The 19,514-nt window shown below is 42.9% G+C and overlaps 2 protein-coding genes across 9 annotated transcripts in view; one reads left to right on the top strand and one right to left on the bottom strand.

The window, feature by feature from the left end:
• The window catches only part of LOC139766508 (uncharacterized), a 1,237,960-nt gene that overhangs the window by 813,742 nt on the left and 404,704 nt on the right, over positions 1-19,514 (top strand). The window lies entirely within an intron of this gene.
• LOC139766471 (oplophorus-luciferin 2-monooxygenase non-catalytic subunit-like) overlaps positions 4,423-19,514 on the bottom strand; it is a 175,379-nt gene continuing 160,287 nt past the window's right edge. The window contains exon 8 of one of the 2 annotated variants that reach the window (XM_071695157.1): positions 4,423-5,286. In XM_071695157.1, coding sequence (XP_071551258.1) covers positions 5,110-5,286 — 177 coding nt within the window. In that variant the 3' untranslated portion in view covers positions 4,423-5,109. The remainder of the gene's footprint in view (positions 5,287-19,514) is intronic. The other variant, XM_071695166.1, reaches the window with a different exon arrangement.

Here is a 19,514-nt window from a genome sequence, read left to right as displayed (position 1 = left end):
CTCACTCGATCTGCATCTCGTCTCGACACAACTTCCTTCGTAAACTCAGACTCAGACGGGATGTCTCAGAGGGTAGACGATATCTGGTTAGATTTATGCTTCAAAGACCCCCCCCCCCCCCCCCCTCTCTCTCTCTCTCTCTCTCTCTCTCTCTCTCTCTCTCTCTCTCTCTCTCTCTTGCTCGAAAATTCCTCACAACTTTCCTGTTTCTTTTGACGGTTCTGTGATTCCATCTCTTGACTTACTTAGAAACTCCATCTTACGGAAGTAGCTCAATCTGCCTCGAAGAAACCGGGAAACCTGTTTAGATATATAGATTTCTTTTCTTCCAAACAGTTGTTCCGTTTATACAAAGGATTGATCCGTCATTGTATAGAGTACTGCTCTTACATCTGTGGTGGTTCTAGCTCTGCATCCTCACCTGACAGGGTTTAGTCGAAAGCGGTCCGACTTATCAACTCTCCCAGGCTACCTTTAAAGCTTGACCAGCTTGCCCTACGACACAATGTTGGTTCACTCTCCCTCTTCTATAGGTATTACTTTGATTTTTGCTCCCAAGAGCTGACCGTTAGTGTGCCCACACCACTAGCTAGATCACGCAATACTTGGCTAGCCTCTGCGTCACATGATTACTGTGTGGCCGTTGGCAACTCAAGGGTGGGCCGTTTCGTTAACTTTCTCGACACCTCGAGGCTTTGGAGCTCTCTACCCTCTCATGTCGTTCCCAATAAGTAAGACCTTAAACTTTTTAAAAGACGGGTGTTTTCCCCCCAAAATTCGTAAATATTTTTCCCTCTTCTTTCTTTTTCCATTTCTTTAATCTCTTTATATTTCAATTAACCTTGACCTCAATGTGTACTCTTGCCCGTGACTGGAATCTCCAACGTAAAAAGAATGTATAAAAAAGTGTAAGAGAGAACTGAGGGATGTATGAAATAATGTAAGAGAGAACTGAAGGAGTGTGAGACAGAGTTGAAAGTGTAAGAGCAAGTGAATAAGGAGGAGGACACATTAAAATTCTGATGTCTGTAAAGGAGTAAATTCTCTTTGACCAGAGTATCAAAGTACGAGGTACGAAAAGGACTGCTCTGCTGCCTTCCAAGTCCACGTCCGTGTGTGTGTGTGTGTGTGTGTGTGTGTGTGTGCTTACTCTTTCATGTCCGTGTTTGTGTATGCACATGCTTCCACGTCCGTGTTTGTGTATGTGTGCATGTCCACGTCCGTGTTTGTATGGGCATGCTTGTCCATGCCCTTGGTTGAGTCACACTCGAGTTCAGGTCTCAACCACTATTTGATATAAATCGTAATGCACATTGATGAGCGCTTCAGCATCCCACAGAAAGAAGGTCGTCTTGAGGTATATATTTTCACGCCTCAGAAGCGGACTGCGTAATGGGTGATTAGTAGTGGTGGGCGTAGCGATACCAAACTACCTGTTCCCTCTACGTGGCTCACGTAGCTGGAGAGAGTGGAGGGTAGGGTAGGGAGCCTTCGTTTTGCAATCCCCTTTTTATTTTTTGCTGCTTTATGGTGACTGCATCTCATACAGTCATCAGTAATGTTGAGGCCATACCGCCTCGCTTGGACCTTGGGTGTCTCTCTCTCTCTCTCTCTCTCTCTCTCTCTCTCTCTCTCTCTCTCTCTCTCTCTCTCTCTCTCTCTCTCTCTCTCTCTCTACGACAAAACCGGCTTCTGAAATGGAAGCTAGACAGAACTAGAAGCATGTTAACCCTTCGCCCAGCGTTAGCACCAGCCTCTCCTCAAGGCTTATCGCCCCCCCACACACACACACACCTATCTGACCTGTATGTTAATGAGGAACCGTAAGCGTTGTGGAGGAAGAGGAAAGGCGGCGAGTGCTGGACCCAGTGTTTCTTAAAACATGCAAATTTCCATGTCTTCTCGTTAATGATCATGTCGGAAGATGATGCACGTTTTGCTAAATGCTGTGGTTCTGTGTGATTCAGGTCTTCTTAATTCATCGTTTTTCATCCCTATTGTGTATTCATTTTTTTTTTTTTTTTTGATAATTACAACGATGTGGGCTGGAGGAGGCTCGTGGGTACTGCTTCCTGGAGATCTATTGTGTCTTTTTACCCTAGTACTCTTGCCCATAAAGACATAAAGAAAGTATGTATTATTATCGTTATCATTGTTCCTGAACGTATCATTTACATATACGCTGAATTCATGACTTATAATATATCAACCTTTGACCATTCATACACGCACATATGTAAGTATAGAATTTAACGGCGGTGTATAATAGGATACAGTCATACACAGGCGTAACACGCATTTGATAGACACCCCATCGTGTGTGTGTATAGAAAGCAGAGTGCACTACCTCTCGTGTGTGTGTGTGTGTGTGTGTGTGTGTGTGTGTGTGTGTGTATAGAAAGCAGAGTGCACTACCGCTAAAACCTGAGGGTGGCATGAACGACAGTAATCAAACATCCACCTGACGCTCAGTGGCCACAGTGAGACGACGTCGTGTTGACATAATAGGACGGTAAGGTCAGGTCATGTTAGGTATCATGTACGAAGTTTGTCAACTTTCCCAAATGACTGAGCATTATCTGTTTCTTTTTCTCTCTTTTCTTTCTTTGAAAATGCGCTTGTATAAAAAAATCTGTCGGTTTGTTGTAGATTTTGGAAGTGTATTTATATATCCATTCAGACTTCAAGTCTTGATGCCGTGCGCTACCGCAGTCATCCAAACCCAACTCAAATACCGTATCAGAACTACTTAGAGACAGACACTGAACACTGATCACCTTCATCTTTTTATATCAGTGTTCTGCTAGTAACTGTACTAACCATATTGGATGCCAGAACTCATTATCAGACAATAAAAGATTGAAAAAAAAACAAAGATCACATGGACGTCAACCATATCATGTTCTGTTCCCCAGGGTAGGGCCAAGTGCGGAGTAATACCAGCCATCGATAATAACGACTCGATCTTAAGACACGACACCCCTGACGAAACACACGGCTACACTGCCGTCCGCCAGGCGCCCTCCACCCCTGCACACACCCCTTAAGGGGCTTGGATATGCTTTTATCTTCCCGCCCCTCATTGTCAGCCCTTGATATATCCTCCTCAACACCTGGCTCTAACCCAGATCCTAATATAACAAAATGACAGACCAGAACAACGGTGATCTTCGGGGAAGTCTTGGGCCAATCAGCGCACCAGACACCACTTGCGCCTCCCCCTTTTTGACCAGCTCGCTCGTTGAGGAACGTTAAAAGCCCAAAGAAACGATGGTGGTGTGTGTGTGTGTGTGTGTGGAGGGGGAGATTACGCAACCAGTCTCTCCCTTCCTGTACACATTTAGGTCATTGTTATGGCCGTCAGTTAGAGCAATATCGTGTACCGGTAATGAAACATGATTCTGTGTAATGGATGTTCCAAATGAAGGGCTGGAGGTTAGCAGACGCTGAGGTACATTGGTGTACCATGTCTTTGTTTTTTTTTCCCCATTCCTTCTCTTTTTTCTTCTTCTTAAGGTTTCACTTACAGGTGAGCCGCGTTGCTGGGGGATGGTGGGGGGGGAAAAAAAAAAAAAGGGAAGTTGGGTGGGTTTGAAGGTTTGGACCGCCAGATTTGTAATCTCTATCGCCATTAAGATCAAGTGTGTGTGTGCTATCATCTGGGAACGTTACGCCTAGGATGTGTACACTTGGGTAGAGAAAGAGACGAAAGGGGGGAAAAAAAAATCTATATTTTATGACTTCATCCGAGTGTTGCCAGACGGGTTGGCAGGTGGCGCTACGTGCTTACGTTCTGCGTTGTGTTGCTACTCGGCTGGTTGATGTTTTAACGAGTCTCCTGGCCTCAGCCCGTGGCCAGAGCTCCCTTGATCTTACGTGTACAGACGGCCTACGCTTCCCCCCCTTCCCCTCTCCTCGTTACGTTACCCTGTCTGAATTTTTCAGCCGAGATCTTGTTTCCTCGTTAAAGGGGAGGGGGAAAAAAAAAAACTTGTGTCAACGTCTTAAATTATCATAACATAACAGTTATGCCTCACACTAACACACACACACACACACACACACACACACACACACACACACACACACACACACACACACACTTGTCCCAAGCCGCGTTTATTTACGTCCAGTGTTTTTTCATCTCACACTAAGTTCCTTTTCCGTAGCGTGAGTAGGTGCACACGTCATGCTGCTCGGAATGGTCGTCTTTATAAAGCTTTTTACACTCTCTGCACTCTGTTCCAGTTGACGTGTTACCAGTAAATATTTCTTTCCTTGATGTTATATTGTTCCATTATTTTTTGTTGTACCAGGAACAATGGAGACTCTTAAGACACAGGCAGTCCGAGGAAATTTGAAGTTTGTTTACGGCCAGAGTGAACAAGAAAATCTCGGCATGGTCAAATGCTGTCTGCTTATATATAGGACCTACCGTGTGTCGTACATGTATACCATAGATATATTATACACGAGTACAGTTAGTATGTCATTTATGAGTACTGCAGATGATGGAATGGCGTTGATTGTGGGCCTCAGCTGTCCGTCCCATCTCAATTAAAAGAAAAAAAATGATATGCATAAGTACTCTAGGTTGAACCTTCTTGAGAACTAGATGTATGTATGTCATACTGCTATATATCACGCTTAAGTATATCTATATACCAAAAGTGAGTAGCATTGTCCATCGCTATATACACAATGCTGGATATCGTTCATGAGCACTGTTGGCTATCATGCATGAGCACAAGTATATATCAGGCATGAGTACAGGAGTATAGCAGTCATGAGTACAGCTATGTGTGTCTATCTGGAGTGCAACTGTATATCGGTCATACTTGGGTATTGTTGTAAATCATACATAGGTAGTGTTGTATGTCACATCATAACTGCTCTGTATCTTTCATGAGTATTGATGTGTATTTGTCATGAGAACTACTGTGTATCTTTCATAAGTATTGTTGTGTATACTTCATGGGAACAGCTGTGGATATTACGTATGGCACGTGAACGTAAGAAGACACTGGCACCAAGGAACAGTACGAGACACCACGAAACATCCTGTGGTGGAGTCTTTTGGCACACCTGTGGTCACCAGGAGACGAGGTCCTAGTGAAAGAAAACGGTCGTCTCTCCCAGCACACACCACTCCATCCAGTCCACTTGCCTGCTCAGTGTCACACCATCGTTGCTCTCTTCTTCCGGAGACCGGGAAGTTGATGCCCGAGGTCCGCAGGGGGTCGTCTGAGAGCAGGAGTTAGCAGGGCACAATCCCCAGGAATGATGCTGGAAGGCCAAAGCGAAAGCTAATTATTTTTTTGCCGACAAGCCTCTGGAGATAAACCTGGCCTCTCGTGGAGTCATCGTACGTATGCCAGTACCTAGCTACGTGTATGCTTACCTACCTACGAGTACCTACAACGAGATTCTGCCGTGGTGGCAGGGCTATCGCGCTTTTGATCTTGTACCTCGACGAAACACGTGTCCCTCGAACATCTCATATTGCCGGACAATTAACTTGACATACCGAAGGTATTTCGTCCATTGTCATACGAATATGCTCACGGTTGGGTCAGTAGTACATATACGGATCCATAGCTGAAATTGCACGTAGCCGTGTATATGAATAAGGACATTACCACACCCAAAATTACTTTTACGGACCGAGAACCTCATTCACACATCACTGTTACAGACGCATGAAGACAGATGTGACTCTTGAGATAAATGGCCCGTCACAGATAACAACAACATGATTTACCACAAGGGGAAGTGTGTGACCCCCGCTGATGATGGGCTACACCACAAAGCCAGGCGTCTACAGGAAAGAGAAGCCGAAAATTTCGAGGTGGATTCTATCTGAGGTCTCCTACCTTCCCACCTCTCTCTCTCCCGCCCTCTCCTCCACTTACTATTAGCCCCACTTCACTCCCTTCCCGAAAGGCCCTATGTATTCCTCCCCAACCTAGAAGCCCTGCGTATTACCCTCCCTGCTCGAGGCCGTACGCTTTCCTACGCTTCCGTGAGGCCTTACGCACTTCTGCCCTTGTTATTGACCCTACGTATTTCTTCCTAACCTAGAAGCCCTACTCTTCCCTGTCCTTCATGGATGACCAACCTTAATGATCCAGTCATCTGTTACTGCCACTCCTCAGGCCTCCTTCCACTGCTCCCACCAACCTTCCAACCATCTCGTTAGCTTACATTTGCCCCTTCCTTCCCTTTCCCCTTACCTACTCTTGCCCATCACCTCGCCAGTGTCATTTTCTGCTCTTATCCACTCGTTCGTAATATATGTATAGAGATCGCATGGGGTAGAGCGCAGAAGTTCGAATCCTAATGGTGGCAGTCGGTCTACAGTCAACCCAGCTCTTCATCCACTCCTTGAGTTGGTCGATAAAATGGGTACCTAATTCAGGCTAGTGTGTGTGTGTGTGTGTGTGTGTGTGTATATATATACATATATATATATATATATATATATATATATATATATATATATATATATATATATATATATATATATATATTTATATATATGGTGTGTGTGTGTGCGCGTGTGTGTGTCTGTGTCTGCGTCGTATGTGTACAGTGTTAATAAGATGGCCTTGATTAGGGGCCCTCAGTTGCCCGTGCCGTCTCAGCTAACATGAAATAAAAAGTATCTGGCTTAGCTTCTCATTATGACCTTCTTTTGCTTTACCTTTTTATCTCTCGAAAACCTTTTTACCAATGGCGTCTTAGCTGCGTCTCTTCCTTGTATATCGACTAACTGTTCTACGTCTTCTATCTCATTCTTGTATCTCCCCTGACGACGTGATAATTACACGAAAGTGCACTTGTGAACAAATACCTTGTTTCATTGTACACATGGTTATATATATATATATATATATATATATATATATATATATATATATATATATATATATATATATATATTTTTTTTTTTTTTTTTTTTTTTTTTTTTGCTTTGTCGCTGTCACCCGCGTTTGCGAGGTAGCGCAAGGAAACAGACGAAAGAAATGGCCCAACCCACCCCCATACACATGTATATACATACGTCCACACACGCAAATATACATACCTACACAGCTTTCCATGGTTTACCCCAGACGCTTCACATGCCCTGATTCAATCCACTGACAGCACGTCAACCCCGGTATACCACATCGATCCAATTCACTCTATTCCTTGCCCTCCTTTCACCCTCCTGCATGTTCAGGCCCCGATCACACAAAATCTTTTTCACTCCATCTTTCCACCTCCAATTTGGTCTCCCACTTCTCCTGTTCCCTCCACCTCCGACACATATATCCTCTTGGTCAATCTTTCCTCACTCATTCTCTCCATGTGCCCAAACCATTTCAAAACACCCTCTTCTGCTCTCTCAACCACGCTCTTTTTATTTCCACACATCTCTCTTACCCTTACGTTACTTACTCGATCAAACCACCTCACACCACACATTGTCCTCAAACATCTCATTTCCAGCACATCCATCCTCCTGCGCACAACTCTATCCATAGCCCACGCCTCGCAACCATACAACATTGTTGGAACCACTATTCCTTCAAACATACCCATTTTTGCTTTCCGAGATAATGTTCTCGACTTCCACACATTATTCAAGGCTTCCAAGATTTTCGCCCCCTCCCACACCCTATGATCCACTGCCGCTTCCATGGGTCCATCCGCTGCCAGATCCACTCCCAGATATCTAAAACACTTTACTTCCTCCAGTTTTTCTCCATTCAAACTTACCTCCCAATTGACTTGACCCTCAACCCTACTGTACCTAATAACCTTGCTCTTATTCACATTTACTCTTAACTTTCTTCTTTCACACACTTTACCAAACTCAGTCACCAGCTTCTGCAGTTTCTCACATGAATCAGCCACCAGCGCTGTATCATCAGCGAACAACAACCGACTCACTTCCCAAGCTCTCTCATCCACAACAGACTTCATTTTTGCCCCTCTTTCCAAAACTCTTGCATTCACCTCCCTAACAACCCCATCCATAAACAAATTAAGCAACCATGGAGACATAACACACCCCTGCCGCAAACCTACATTCACTGAGAACCAATCACTTTCCTCTCTTCCTACACGTACACATGCCTTACATCCTCGTTAAAAACTTTTCACTGCTTCTAACAACTTGCCACCCGCACCATATATTCTTAATACCTTCCACAGAGCATCTCTATCAACTCTATATATATATATATATATATATATATATATATATATATATATATATATATATATATATATATATATATATGATATATCTTTCTTTCATACTATTCACCATTTCCCGCATTAGCGAGGTAGCGTTAAGAACAGAGGACTGGGCCTTTGAGGGAATATCCTCATCTGGCCCCCTTCTCTGTTCCTTCATTGAGAAATACAAAAAAAAAAGCAAGAGGGGAGGATTTCCAGCCCCCCGCTCCCTTCCCTTTTAGTCGCCTTCTACGACACGCAGGGAATACGTGGGAAGTATTCTTTCTCCCCTATCCCCAGGGATAATATATGATATATATAATATATAATATATATAATGCGTTAATGGGATGCCTCTGATTAGGGCCTCATTTACCCTTGCCATCTCAGCTAAAAAAAGAAGAAACACATTAAGGCCGAGCTTGCGTAAGTTGGACGTGTGGTGGTCATTTGGGCTTTAGGCCTATCAACAACCAGAGTCATTTGGGGGCCATTAAGGAGGAGCTTTAACGACCACCTGACAAATCTTAAACACAGTCCTTCGCTGTTGAACATAATTCTTAGACCAGAGAGTCATTCATCATGCTAGTTGGCTCTTTGTGTCGTAAAAAGAAATTTGAATTTTTATATTATCGTAAATTCTTTGTGATATGTACTTTGGACAGTCAAGCTTTGATCATTATGATATAACCTTCCTTATGTTTGAGCTGTTGCCTTAGAGAGAAAAATGATCGTGACTCTAAAAGGAAGAATTCAAAAAAGAAAATGTGTGCTCCTTTAAAAACTTTTTTCTTTCTGTTTTTAGAAACTAGAACTAAAGTGTCAGAAAAAGTTCACGTTCTTCTCCAAACTTTTCGATGGGTGACAGGAAGCTCATACAGGTGTCGGCCTCTCGGGTCCAGCCTGGCTTCAAACCAGTGGAGGAGAAGTCTGCAACCTTTGCGAGGTTTTGATGTCCTTTATTTGCCGTATGAAGCGCTAGAACACGAGCAACCCTCATTTGCAAATATAACTACTTCAGTTCCAAATACATATATATATAAAAGAATGAGGTTTGATATTGATGCCTGAAAATGCTCTTTAAAAGCATCTAGAACGAGCAGCACCACATCCCCTTTTTTAATGTTTATAAAGGAGGTGAAAGTATGATGTTGGTAACCAACACATGCACGTGATGGGACCGCAAGGCATACGCACACTGGATGGCGCCTCTGACGAACATAGAAGCGATGCACAACAGTACCTACAGCAGTTCACAAACCCGGAGTGAAGTGCTGCGCTCGCTAAACTCTCTTGTTCATCTACGCTCTCCGTGTGGCACAGCCACGGGAGGTTCTTATTCATGGACGCGAATGAAACCATTATTGATCGCGTACCTTGTTTTTACACACTCGAATTAAGCGGTGCACCAGTCATATGATCCCTAACCTTGCACGCTCCTCGAGTCCATTGATGCACATAAACCGTGACCGCTTAAGTAAACGATACAGTCGTTATGTATCACATTTTAAGGCTGAAACAAGCGATACTGTCGTCGTATATCCTATCCTTGCCCACTCATGTGGTGCGCTCACTGCCCACACTAACTCTCTCCGTTGAGTGGTAGCTTAGGTTGCATGTTTACAGGATGCCCTGCTTTACCCAAGCCAGCCACAAACGCATGGAACTCCTCGGGAAACCCGAGTGCACATTCTTGTGTCCGGAGAACTCCCTCGCATTGCAGTGTGACGTCAACAAGTTGAGTGGTGGAGTGGTGGCTATACATCGCCAGAGGTCGTAACTCACACACGATAACATCAGCACCGGGTCTCTGTTTGTGATTCTTCATATTGTATTTCTCAACCATGACTAACTGATTCAACATGGAGGTCTGATCACTCTTACGTGCTCGCCTGGTTGGAGGGGGTTTGGTACTCTCCTCCAGCCCAGCATGGGTAGTCGATCTTGATTCGTTACGGGACTTGCCACAGGATTTAGTATGTCGCAACCTTACATCACGGAGAGATAACAGATGTGGTGATAAGTTCACATAAGAGCCCGCGAATGTGAAGGAACTCGGCGCGATAAGTCGGCGATGCTGCAGAAAACGATTTTCTGAAGTAGTTAAGTTTTAAAGACTGTACGTTGAGCCTATAACACATCGTAAAGTGTTGAATGGATGCTTGACAGCTGCAGGAGATGCGTGTTATGATTTTTCTTTCTAATGGTTAGAAAGATTGGACGCGTACAGTCGGAATGGGGGCAGTGTTAGAGGATTGGAGGCAGTGCCCAGGTCCCTACCGTTGTACGGAGTTGAATGTGGGATAGTGTTAGAAGGCGCACACAGTATTTGATTAAGTTGATAGACATCGTTGTTCAGTGGAGGAACTGTGGCAGGTCGAGGGATTAAGAGTATGAGTCACTTTTTAAGGTCGTCAAGAAAAAAGAAAGATTTACGTAGGAAAGTCGTTGTGAATTTGATTTATTTTCTGATGCAGAGTGTTTAAAGATGACTCGACAGTAAAGGAAGGACAATACGAATGCCGTGTGTTGGTCTTGGTGGGTGTGTAGAGGAGTGCAGGCCATGGCGGCAAACGCTCAGACATTTCCTGAGCTGCCGTGTGCAGGTGATGCCATTTTATCTGTGGTGAGGCGTCGGAGAAGAAATGCTGAGAAATGTAAGAACAAAGTTCTCGTGGTTGACAGTAATGGATAACTTCTTGGTGTATTATTATGGACTCGTTGTCCAGTAAATATGGCACCGAGGAAGCAGAGGAGGATAGAGTGGTACAAGAAACAAGCGTTGAGAATGACTGGAGGGCGTTGGTGAGTAAAGAATAATTGTGACATATTTACGAAATCGTCATAATGAAGAATTCCCTAGAGCTTCTCTGCTTAGATATGAAACTTTGATTTTCCTGTGTGTACATGTGAATATGTATCCACGAAAAGTTACAAGATTACGTCGAATAACAAAATGAATAACGAAATCATGAGAGAAATGAAAAATGAATGTGTTGGATAATGTCAGAATAAAATGAGTTGCGTAAATAGATAGCACACGGAGGTGGTCTGGCTTATAGAACTTAGACGACACTGGTAAACATTTAAGATGATCCAACTAGAGCTACGACAGGTGAACCTGAACATTGTTGAAGATGAAGAGAGTCGGCGAATAAGCTGCTTGGAGTTAGTGGTGGGGGTATTGTGGGAGATGATATCGAACGAAGGAAAAAAGATTAATGGGAGATCGTGAATGAAAGTAACACCTCGTGTGTGTGTGTGTGTGTGTGTGTGTGTGTGTGTGTGTGTGTGTGTGTAAGGATGGAGAAACGTTCCTCACCAGAGTGACCAGCCTCACGTGCACGGAGTCAGGAGGTATGACGAACTACTTTCTAGTTAACGAAGCGAGAAGCAGAGCGCCCTCTGTAAATCCCTGCTGACCTCCGTGGTGTAGCAGGTAGCACTTGCTGACTGTCATGTATTCACGGGCCGCCCGGGGTCGAAGCGGCCTCCTTGTAGGTTCGCATCCAGGTCGTGACAGTCAGCCCACATTCTACCCAGCTGTTTATCCTGTCTCTTGAAGGCTGGTTTAGGCTAGGATATATATATGTATATATATATATATATATATATATATATATATATATATATATATATATATATATATATATATATATATATAAAATATATATATAATATAAAAAATATATATAAAAATATATATATAAAATATATATATATATATATATATATATATATATATATATATATATATATATATATATATATATATATATATATATATTTTTTTTTTTTTTTTGCCGCGAGGTAGCGCAAGGAAACAGACGAAAGAAATGGCCCAACCCACCCCCATACACATGTATATACATACGTCCACACACGCAAATATACATACCTACACAGCTTTCCATGGTTTACCCCAGACGCTTCACATGCCCTGATTCAATCCACTGACAGCACAACCCCGGTATACCACATCGATCCAATTCACTCTATTCCTTATATGTATATATATATATATATATATATATATATATATATATATATATATATATATATATATATATATATATATATATATTTATTTGTTTATTTTATTTTACTTTGTCGCTGTCTCCCGCGTTAGCGAGGTAGCGCAAGGAAACAGACGAAAGAATGGCCCAACCCACCCACATACACATGTATATACATACACGTCCACACACGCAAATATACATACTATACATCTCAATGTACACATATATATATACACACACAGACATATATATATATATATATATATATATATATATATATATATATATATATATATATATATATATATACATGTACATAATTCATACTGTTTTCCTTTATTTATTCCCATCGCCACCCCGCCACACATGGAATAACAACCCCCTCCCCCCTCATGTGTGCGAGGTAGCGCTAGGAAAAGACAACTAAAGCCCCATTCGTTCACACTCAGTCTCTAGCTGTCACGTAATAATGCACCGAAACCACAACTCCCTTTCCACATCCAGGCCCCACAGAACTTTCAATGGTTTACCCCAGACGCTTCACATGCCCTGGTTCAATCCATTGACAGCACGTCGACCCCGGTATACCACATCGTTCCAATTCACTCTATTCCGTGCATGCCTTTCACCCTCCTGCATGTTCAGGCCCCGATCACTCAAAATCTTTTTCACTCCATCTTTCCACCTCCAATTTTGTCTCCCACTTTTCGTTCCCTCCACCTCTGACACATATATCCTCTTGGTCAATCTTTCCTCACTCATTCTCTCCATGTGACCAAACCATTTCAAAACACCCTCTTCTGCGCTCTCAACACATCTCTCTTACCCTTACATTACTTACTCGAATATATATATATATATATATATATATATATATATATATATATATATATATATATATATATATATATATATATATATATATATTCCGTTGCCTTTCACCAAAGGAAAAAAGATAAACAAGACACTTGTGACCTACGTACATGAAAATATCACATGAACATGACTCATATATTTTGTGAGGGCACTAAGGCAACAGCTGGGTCTGACCTGCGGGGTTCCTGACCTTGTTCACGCATAATACCAGGTGTCACTCTTGATACAACGACCTTCCTTCGGTCGCTAAACTTTGCCGTGCACACCCGCCTCATTAGCCTTATCCACTTTGCCTTCCTTTGTTATGATTATTTCCTTCCACCTCGAATCCCAGACGTACCTGACGAAGAAGTCTTACTGGAATTAGATTTTATTTTTTCTTTTAATTACTCACGTGAAAGTGTCGTATCCAGTTCACTTGAAATACTCTGTTCATCTTCGTATATAAACGCCTTACTCAAAACTTACATTTTATACTTTTTGAATAATGGACACTACTTATTTCGGTTACTTACGTGCACTACTTACTTTTCGATTGATTTTTTTTTTCGTCAATGATTTGCTGGTCATCCTTCACCGCGGCAACCACTAGGAAGGCAAGGTTCCGTTCAAGACGCCCTCAGCCTCGTAGTGTTTATGACTCATTATGTGAACTGTGTCGTAGGGTTTCCGTACGAACGCGAGAAATATTTCTTCAGTACACAGCGGACGTGGTAGTTATACCCTCTTACATCACACATGGCTTGCCTTGGTAACCACCCAAGAAAAAATGAAAGATACCCGTTTACATGACGTGTGCATTATGAGTTGTTTTACCTTTATATATATATATATATATATATATATATATATATATATATACACACACACACACATATATATATATATATATATATGTATATATATATATATATATATATATATATATATATAAATATATATAGTAAATCGGTGCATATATATTTTGTAAGGTGAATAGTAGGAAGAGAAAAGGAGACAACTTGGAACTTCAGTGAAGGAAGGAGATGAGGGACTGGTAACAGACAAAGAACAGGTGAAGAGAAGATGGAGTGAATATTTTGAAGGACTGTTGAATGTGTTTGATGATAGGGTAGCAGATGAGGGGTGTTTGGGTAGTGGAGGTATGGCAAGTAATTCTGTGAAAGGAGAAGTGGAGAAAGTCTTGCGAAAGATGCTGTGTGGCAAAGTGGCTGGGGTGGATGGGACTGAAGCTGATTTTTTCAAGAGAGGGATAATAGTGTTGCTGACTGGTTAGTTAGGATGTTCACTGTATGTATGGCTCAAAGTGAGTTGTGCAAGGATTGGCGGAATGGCTGTATACTTCCATTGCTTACAAGCAAAGAGGACGAAGGTGAATGTTCGAACAGAGGTATACGTTTGCTGGGAGGTGATTGAGAGGTTGGTAGCTTTCACGGAGGATTATTTTTTTTGGGAGGAACACTGTGATTTCAGAAGTGGTAGAGGATATATGGATCAAGTGTTTCCTCCGAAGAATACTCGTGAAAAATAGAGAAAAGGGAAGGATTTGCATTTGGCATTATCGGATTGTTCTCATTCCCCTCACTATCAGGTGCATATGGCCTAACTATCGCCAGCCTCTCACAAGCCACTCTTATTTTCACCCACATCAGTCTTGGGCGCATTTCCAAACTCTCTTTAACACATTCGCACAAATCGTCCTTAAGCGTTAGTGACACCCTCTCCTTTCTTGTTATGATGTTTGCTGAGATGGCACGGGCAGCCGAGGCCCTAATCAAGACCATCCCATTAACGCTATATATATATATATATATATATATATATATATATATATATATATATATATATATATATGCGAAGTGAGGGGGTCATGGAGAGTGGATTGGTGAAGAGAGAAGAGGCGGTGAAAAGCCTTACCTAAAATGAAGTGTAGGGAAGCGGCTACAGTTGATGGTATTGCTGTTAGTTTTCTTATGAATGGGATGACTCTGTTGTTGAGTGTTAAGTTATCATTTTCATTGTATGTATGGATTACGTAGAGGTGCCTGAGGTGGACATTGGGAGGGTAGTGATTGAGAGGGTGAAGGCATCTATACAGCATCAGAGGGCTGAGAAGCCTCTTCTCATATGTTCCCCCATTTGAGAAGATCAAAGCGGGGTAAAGAAGAAAAAGAAGGAGAGAAGCTAGTATTTTCCCTAAGATGTCCTGTCCTTTGCTGTGGCTCTGCCTCGATGGGGAGAGAAGAGGGAAAAAGTGCAGGAAATAAGATTGGTAGACAGGTGTTATATGCATGTACGAGCTATTCCCCCCAATACACAGCTGTTGTTCATGCGTAAGTTTTATCTTTCGGTGAGACTGCCTGGGTTTGTGTGGGTAGAGTGGAAGGTAGTTGAGCTTTTTGATATCTCACGTCATGTTCCTAACCAGATCCGCCACAATCAAACACATGTCCCCCATGTGAGACTGTGCCATCAAGGATCAGAGCCTGTATCAAATCGTTTCCTGAAATTTTGACTTAATTACTTTATTCTCTGCGGTTTATATGGCCACACACGCAAAAAAAACGAAGAGTAAGGAGAGAGCTGAGGTTGAAGGTAAGCGGAGGAGTCGTAAGCAAAGGTTATACAACAGTAATATGTGTTTGTATGAGCTTAGAGGTGTTTTTATCCATTACTAAATCGCTGGGATGGACAGTGAATTACCATTGAACATCAAGGTGGACTTGATAATGTCTGTGTGAGGTAGATAATGACAGGTCACCCCGTAGCGATATACCATAGTATGGTGTTAACGCCGAAGGGGCTCTAACTGACTGGATCACTACTTCTGAGCCCGTTGCCATCTCCCTTCGCATACGACGAAGGTCCGGCATAATGATGAGGTTTTCCTGGCCCGCCCAACCCTGAGCACGCGATCTTGTCGACTGATCACAGGCCATCATTTCAGATTCCACACTTTAAGGTTTAACAAAAGGGCTGTGATGCCCATTACTCTAATTCATGCTTATAAGACACAGAATAGCAGTCCTCTCCTCCAGCAGAGAGAGAGAGAGAGAGAGAGAGAGAGAGAGAGAGAGAGAGAGAGAGAGAGAGAGAGAGAGAGAGAGAGAGAGAATTACAAACGGTGATACAGGAGTGGCTCAGTACAGCTTCCCTCTCGAACCCAGCGTGCATAATCTGCAGTCACTAGCGACAGGGCACGACATCAGCGTTTCATCTCCAAGCTTCACCTCTCCTGGCTTCATTTTCTCACTTTGTTCCTTCATATCTCGTTCCCTCTCTGGCCGATCCATTTTTTTTTTGTTATTAGTTGATGGATCAACCTTTACCCTATCATCAGCGATGCCCCTTGAGATTCTGCCTTGTCTCCTACACCCTTTCCCTTTTATATCAGTGATCTTCTTTCTCTGACAAATAGCCAAATGCACCCATGCTGACGGCCCGACACTCCATTCTTCCACTTTCCTCAACACTCTCTCGCTCGATCTGCATCTCGTCCCAACGCAACATACCTTCTGAAATCAGAGTTGGACAGGATATCTCAATCGTGTAGGCGGAACCTCGTTCAATTAAAAGCCTACAATTCCATTTTTTGCCCCCCCCCCCCCTCTCTCTCTCTCTCTCTCTCTCTCTCTCTCTCTCTCTCTCTCTCTCTCTCTCTCTCTCTCTCAAGCCTTAAAAAACTATCTCTTGATGAGTATTTAATTTAACCATTTAACACAAGGAACATACTTGTTATTTCCGTCAAACCTCTAAAAAGATATCAAGTTCTTCTGAAAGGTTGTTCGGTCTCACAAAGCCCTTGTGTGGGGTACTGCTCTCACATCTGGCAAGGTTCTAGCTTGACATGCTTATTAGACAGAACTGAATGTAAAGAAATTCGACATATCAGTTCTCCAGTGTAACATCAAAACCTGACGCACTTGTCGTGCGCCGCATTGTTGGTTCACTTTTCCTTTTTCTGTAGATATTAACTTGGTTTTTGTTCCCGAGATCTTGATGCTTGTGTACCCCTGCCCTTTGTTAGACCACGAATTAACCGGCAATCTACTGTGTCTTTTGATTGCTGATTGGCCGCCGATAACTCTAGCGCGGGCCGTTTTGATTTCTATTTTTTTTTCCTACACTTCCAAGCCTTAGAAGTCTTAACCCTTTCCTCACTCATATCTTTCCGAAGGACTATGACTAGGCCCAGTTAAAAATGCCGGTTTTCCGTATCCTCCAAAATTTTTTTTAAAAAGAATACTTTCCTCTTTTCTTATCTGTCCCTCTCATTAACCCTCTTCACTCTCTCATTAAGGCCCGGCCTCGTTAAGGACGTGTCTTCCTGGCTGGAGAGGAAAAAAGAATAAAGGTAACCAGGAACACTTTGGCGCAAGTTAAGGTTGGATCAGTTCAGTGTGGCTGACATCATTGGACTTACTACTTCCAGGTCATATGGTCATGATCCCTTCCAGTTTGCGCATTTATGGATCTGAAATAAAGATCTGTATGATAGGGTTAAGAGATGCTCTATGGAAGGTGTTACGAATTCATGAATAAAACAAAAACTTGATGAATTCAGTGACCTGTGTTTACCGGGAGCGCAAGACGTGTGCGGTTAGGAAGGGGTGCTTCCAGGCAAGGTGGGTCTGCTCGGTGAATGTGTCACGTCACCTTGGCAGTTTAATCTATTCATAGTTAGGGGGAGGAGAGAGAGGTTAAAGCGAGGGTCGTATTCATATACCTCCGCGTTGTACACTTAGGTTAGGTAAAATGCTATCTGCTGGCTATGTGCGCATGTTGGGAAATAACCGATATAGACCCCGTTGCTCACCAACGTAAAACTAAGGGTATTCGAGTACATAGTATTCGAATAGTTATTTCCTATTAGCCAGGCCCATAGCTTAGTGGTAGCATTTCCCGCCTGTGGCACAGGGGTCCCGGGTTCTATCGTGACTGTTGGAGGTTTGTATGTTCTATGAAGGTGCGTGTTCCTATGCACTTTGTTCGTATATATATACTGAAATCGGAGTTCGTTATCCACCTATGCGCCACAGACCCTCCTCTGGTTTCCCTGACTGCTTCATAGGCCCTGGTTCATCCAATGATAGCATGTCGTCCCCTGTATACCACATCGCTCCAATCTGCAGGGGTGGCTGTGCTGTCGTAAATAATTGAGCCAGGGCATGTGATTATCTGCGGGGTTTGCCCTCTTTCTCTCTTCAGCAGGTACTCAATACGAGGAGAAAGTCTTTGTTAAATACTTGAGCATATTCTCCTTTTCTTTGCTCCTCCGTAGTAAAGCTCCCCACCTCCTATGATGACACAATCTTAAATATCATACATCAGACGAGTAAGACTACACGTCGCTTGGCGATAAATGGCCCATAAGATTTTGAAAATACGGTCTAGTAATGTGAGGATGGGGCGTGTAATTATCCCCCTCCCACCCGTCGTACCTCACTTGCTTCGTTTGACCATCAGGACGATGATCAGACGCCCACCCCCAACCCGCACGCACGCACGCACGCAGCGAGCAACGCTTCTCACGCGGTTATCCAACCAGCTGTGTGTATATCAACTTTAACACACACACACACACACACACACACACACACACCCAACTCGAGGATGACATATGGACGGTGATTTTATACCATCATCAGAGCTTTCTTGTATTATAATGATATCTATCTATTGTGATAATATCTATCTATCTGGCTACCTGCTGTATGTATGTATGAATGTATATATATATATATATATATATATATATATATATATATATATATATATATATATATGTATATTTCGTCTGTTTCCTTGCGCTACCTCGCTAACGCGGGAGACAACGTCAAAGTATAATAGAAAATAAATAATATATAATTAACATCACTTGAGCATTGGATAGATAGAGACGAAGCACTAAACAGCCTTTTTCTTCTCTCTTCTATAATGACAACCATATGCATTTGAGATGCAATTCGGTTTATTAACCCGAAGATATATTAAGATTTGAGATTGTGCCGGATGAGGTAATGATGGTGCCGGATCATCAAGTTTCTGCCTGTTCCTCGCTGCCTGGTGACCAGCTGCTGGTGTGATGACATGGGAGACATGATAAACCCCCCGTCCGTCCTGAACAACCCTCTCCCCCGGACTCAGGTACACGCATTTGCTAAATCAGATACAGCGAAGTAGAGTTGCATGTTCGTCAAGATGGAGGTAAACGGTTTGTTGTATTTCATTTTGATGTTTCGCGTGTCCTTCGCGTGTCGATGAGGATGATAAGATGCCTCGTCCGGAGGCCTGACGTCTTTTGCTGGTATGCCTCAGGTTCAGTGGTGAGGTTGCGTGCTGTCTGTCTCCGCTGCTGCATGGCTGGTTGGGTGGCGTTTTGTGGTTGCT

The sequence above is a fragment of the Panulirus ornatus genome, chromosome 4 (assembly GCF_036320965.1).
Source record: "Panulirus ornatus isolate Po-2019 chromosome 4, ASM3632096v1, whole genome shotgun sequence".
Taxonomy (NCBI): Eukaryota; Metazoa; Arthropoda; class Malacostraca; order Decapoda; family Palinuridae; genus Panulirus; species Panulirus ornatus.
Note: the sequence above shows the minus strand (reverse complement) of the source record. Positions and strands in the feature narration are given on the sequence as shown.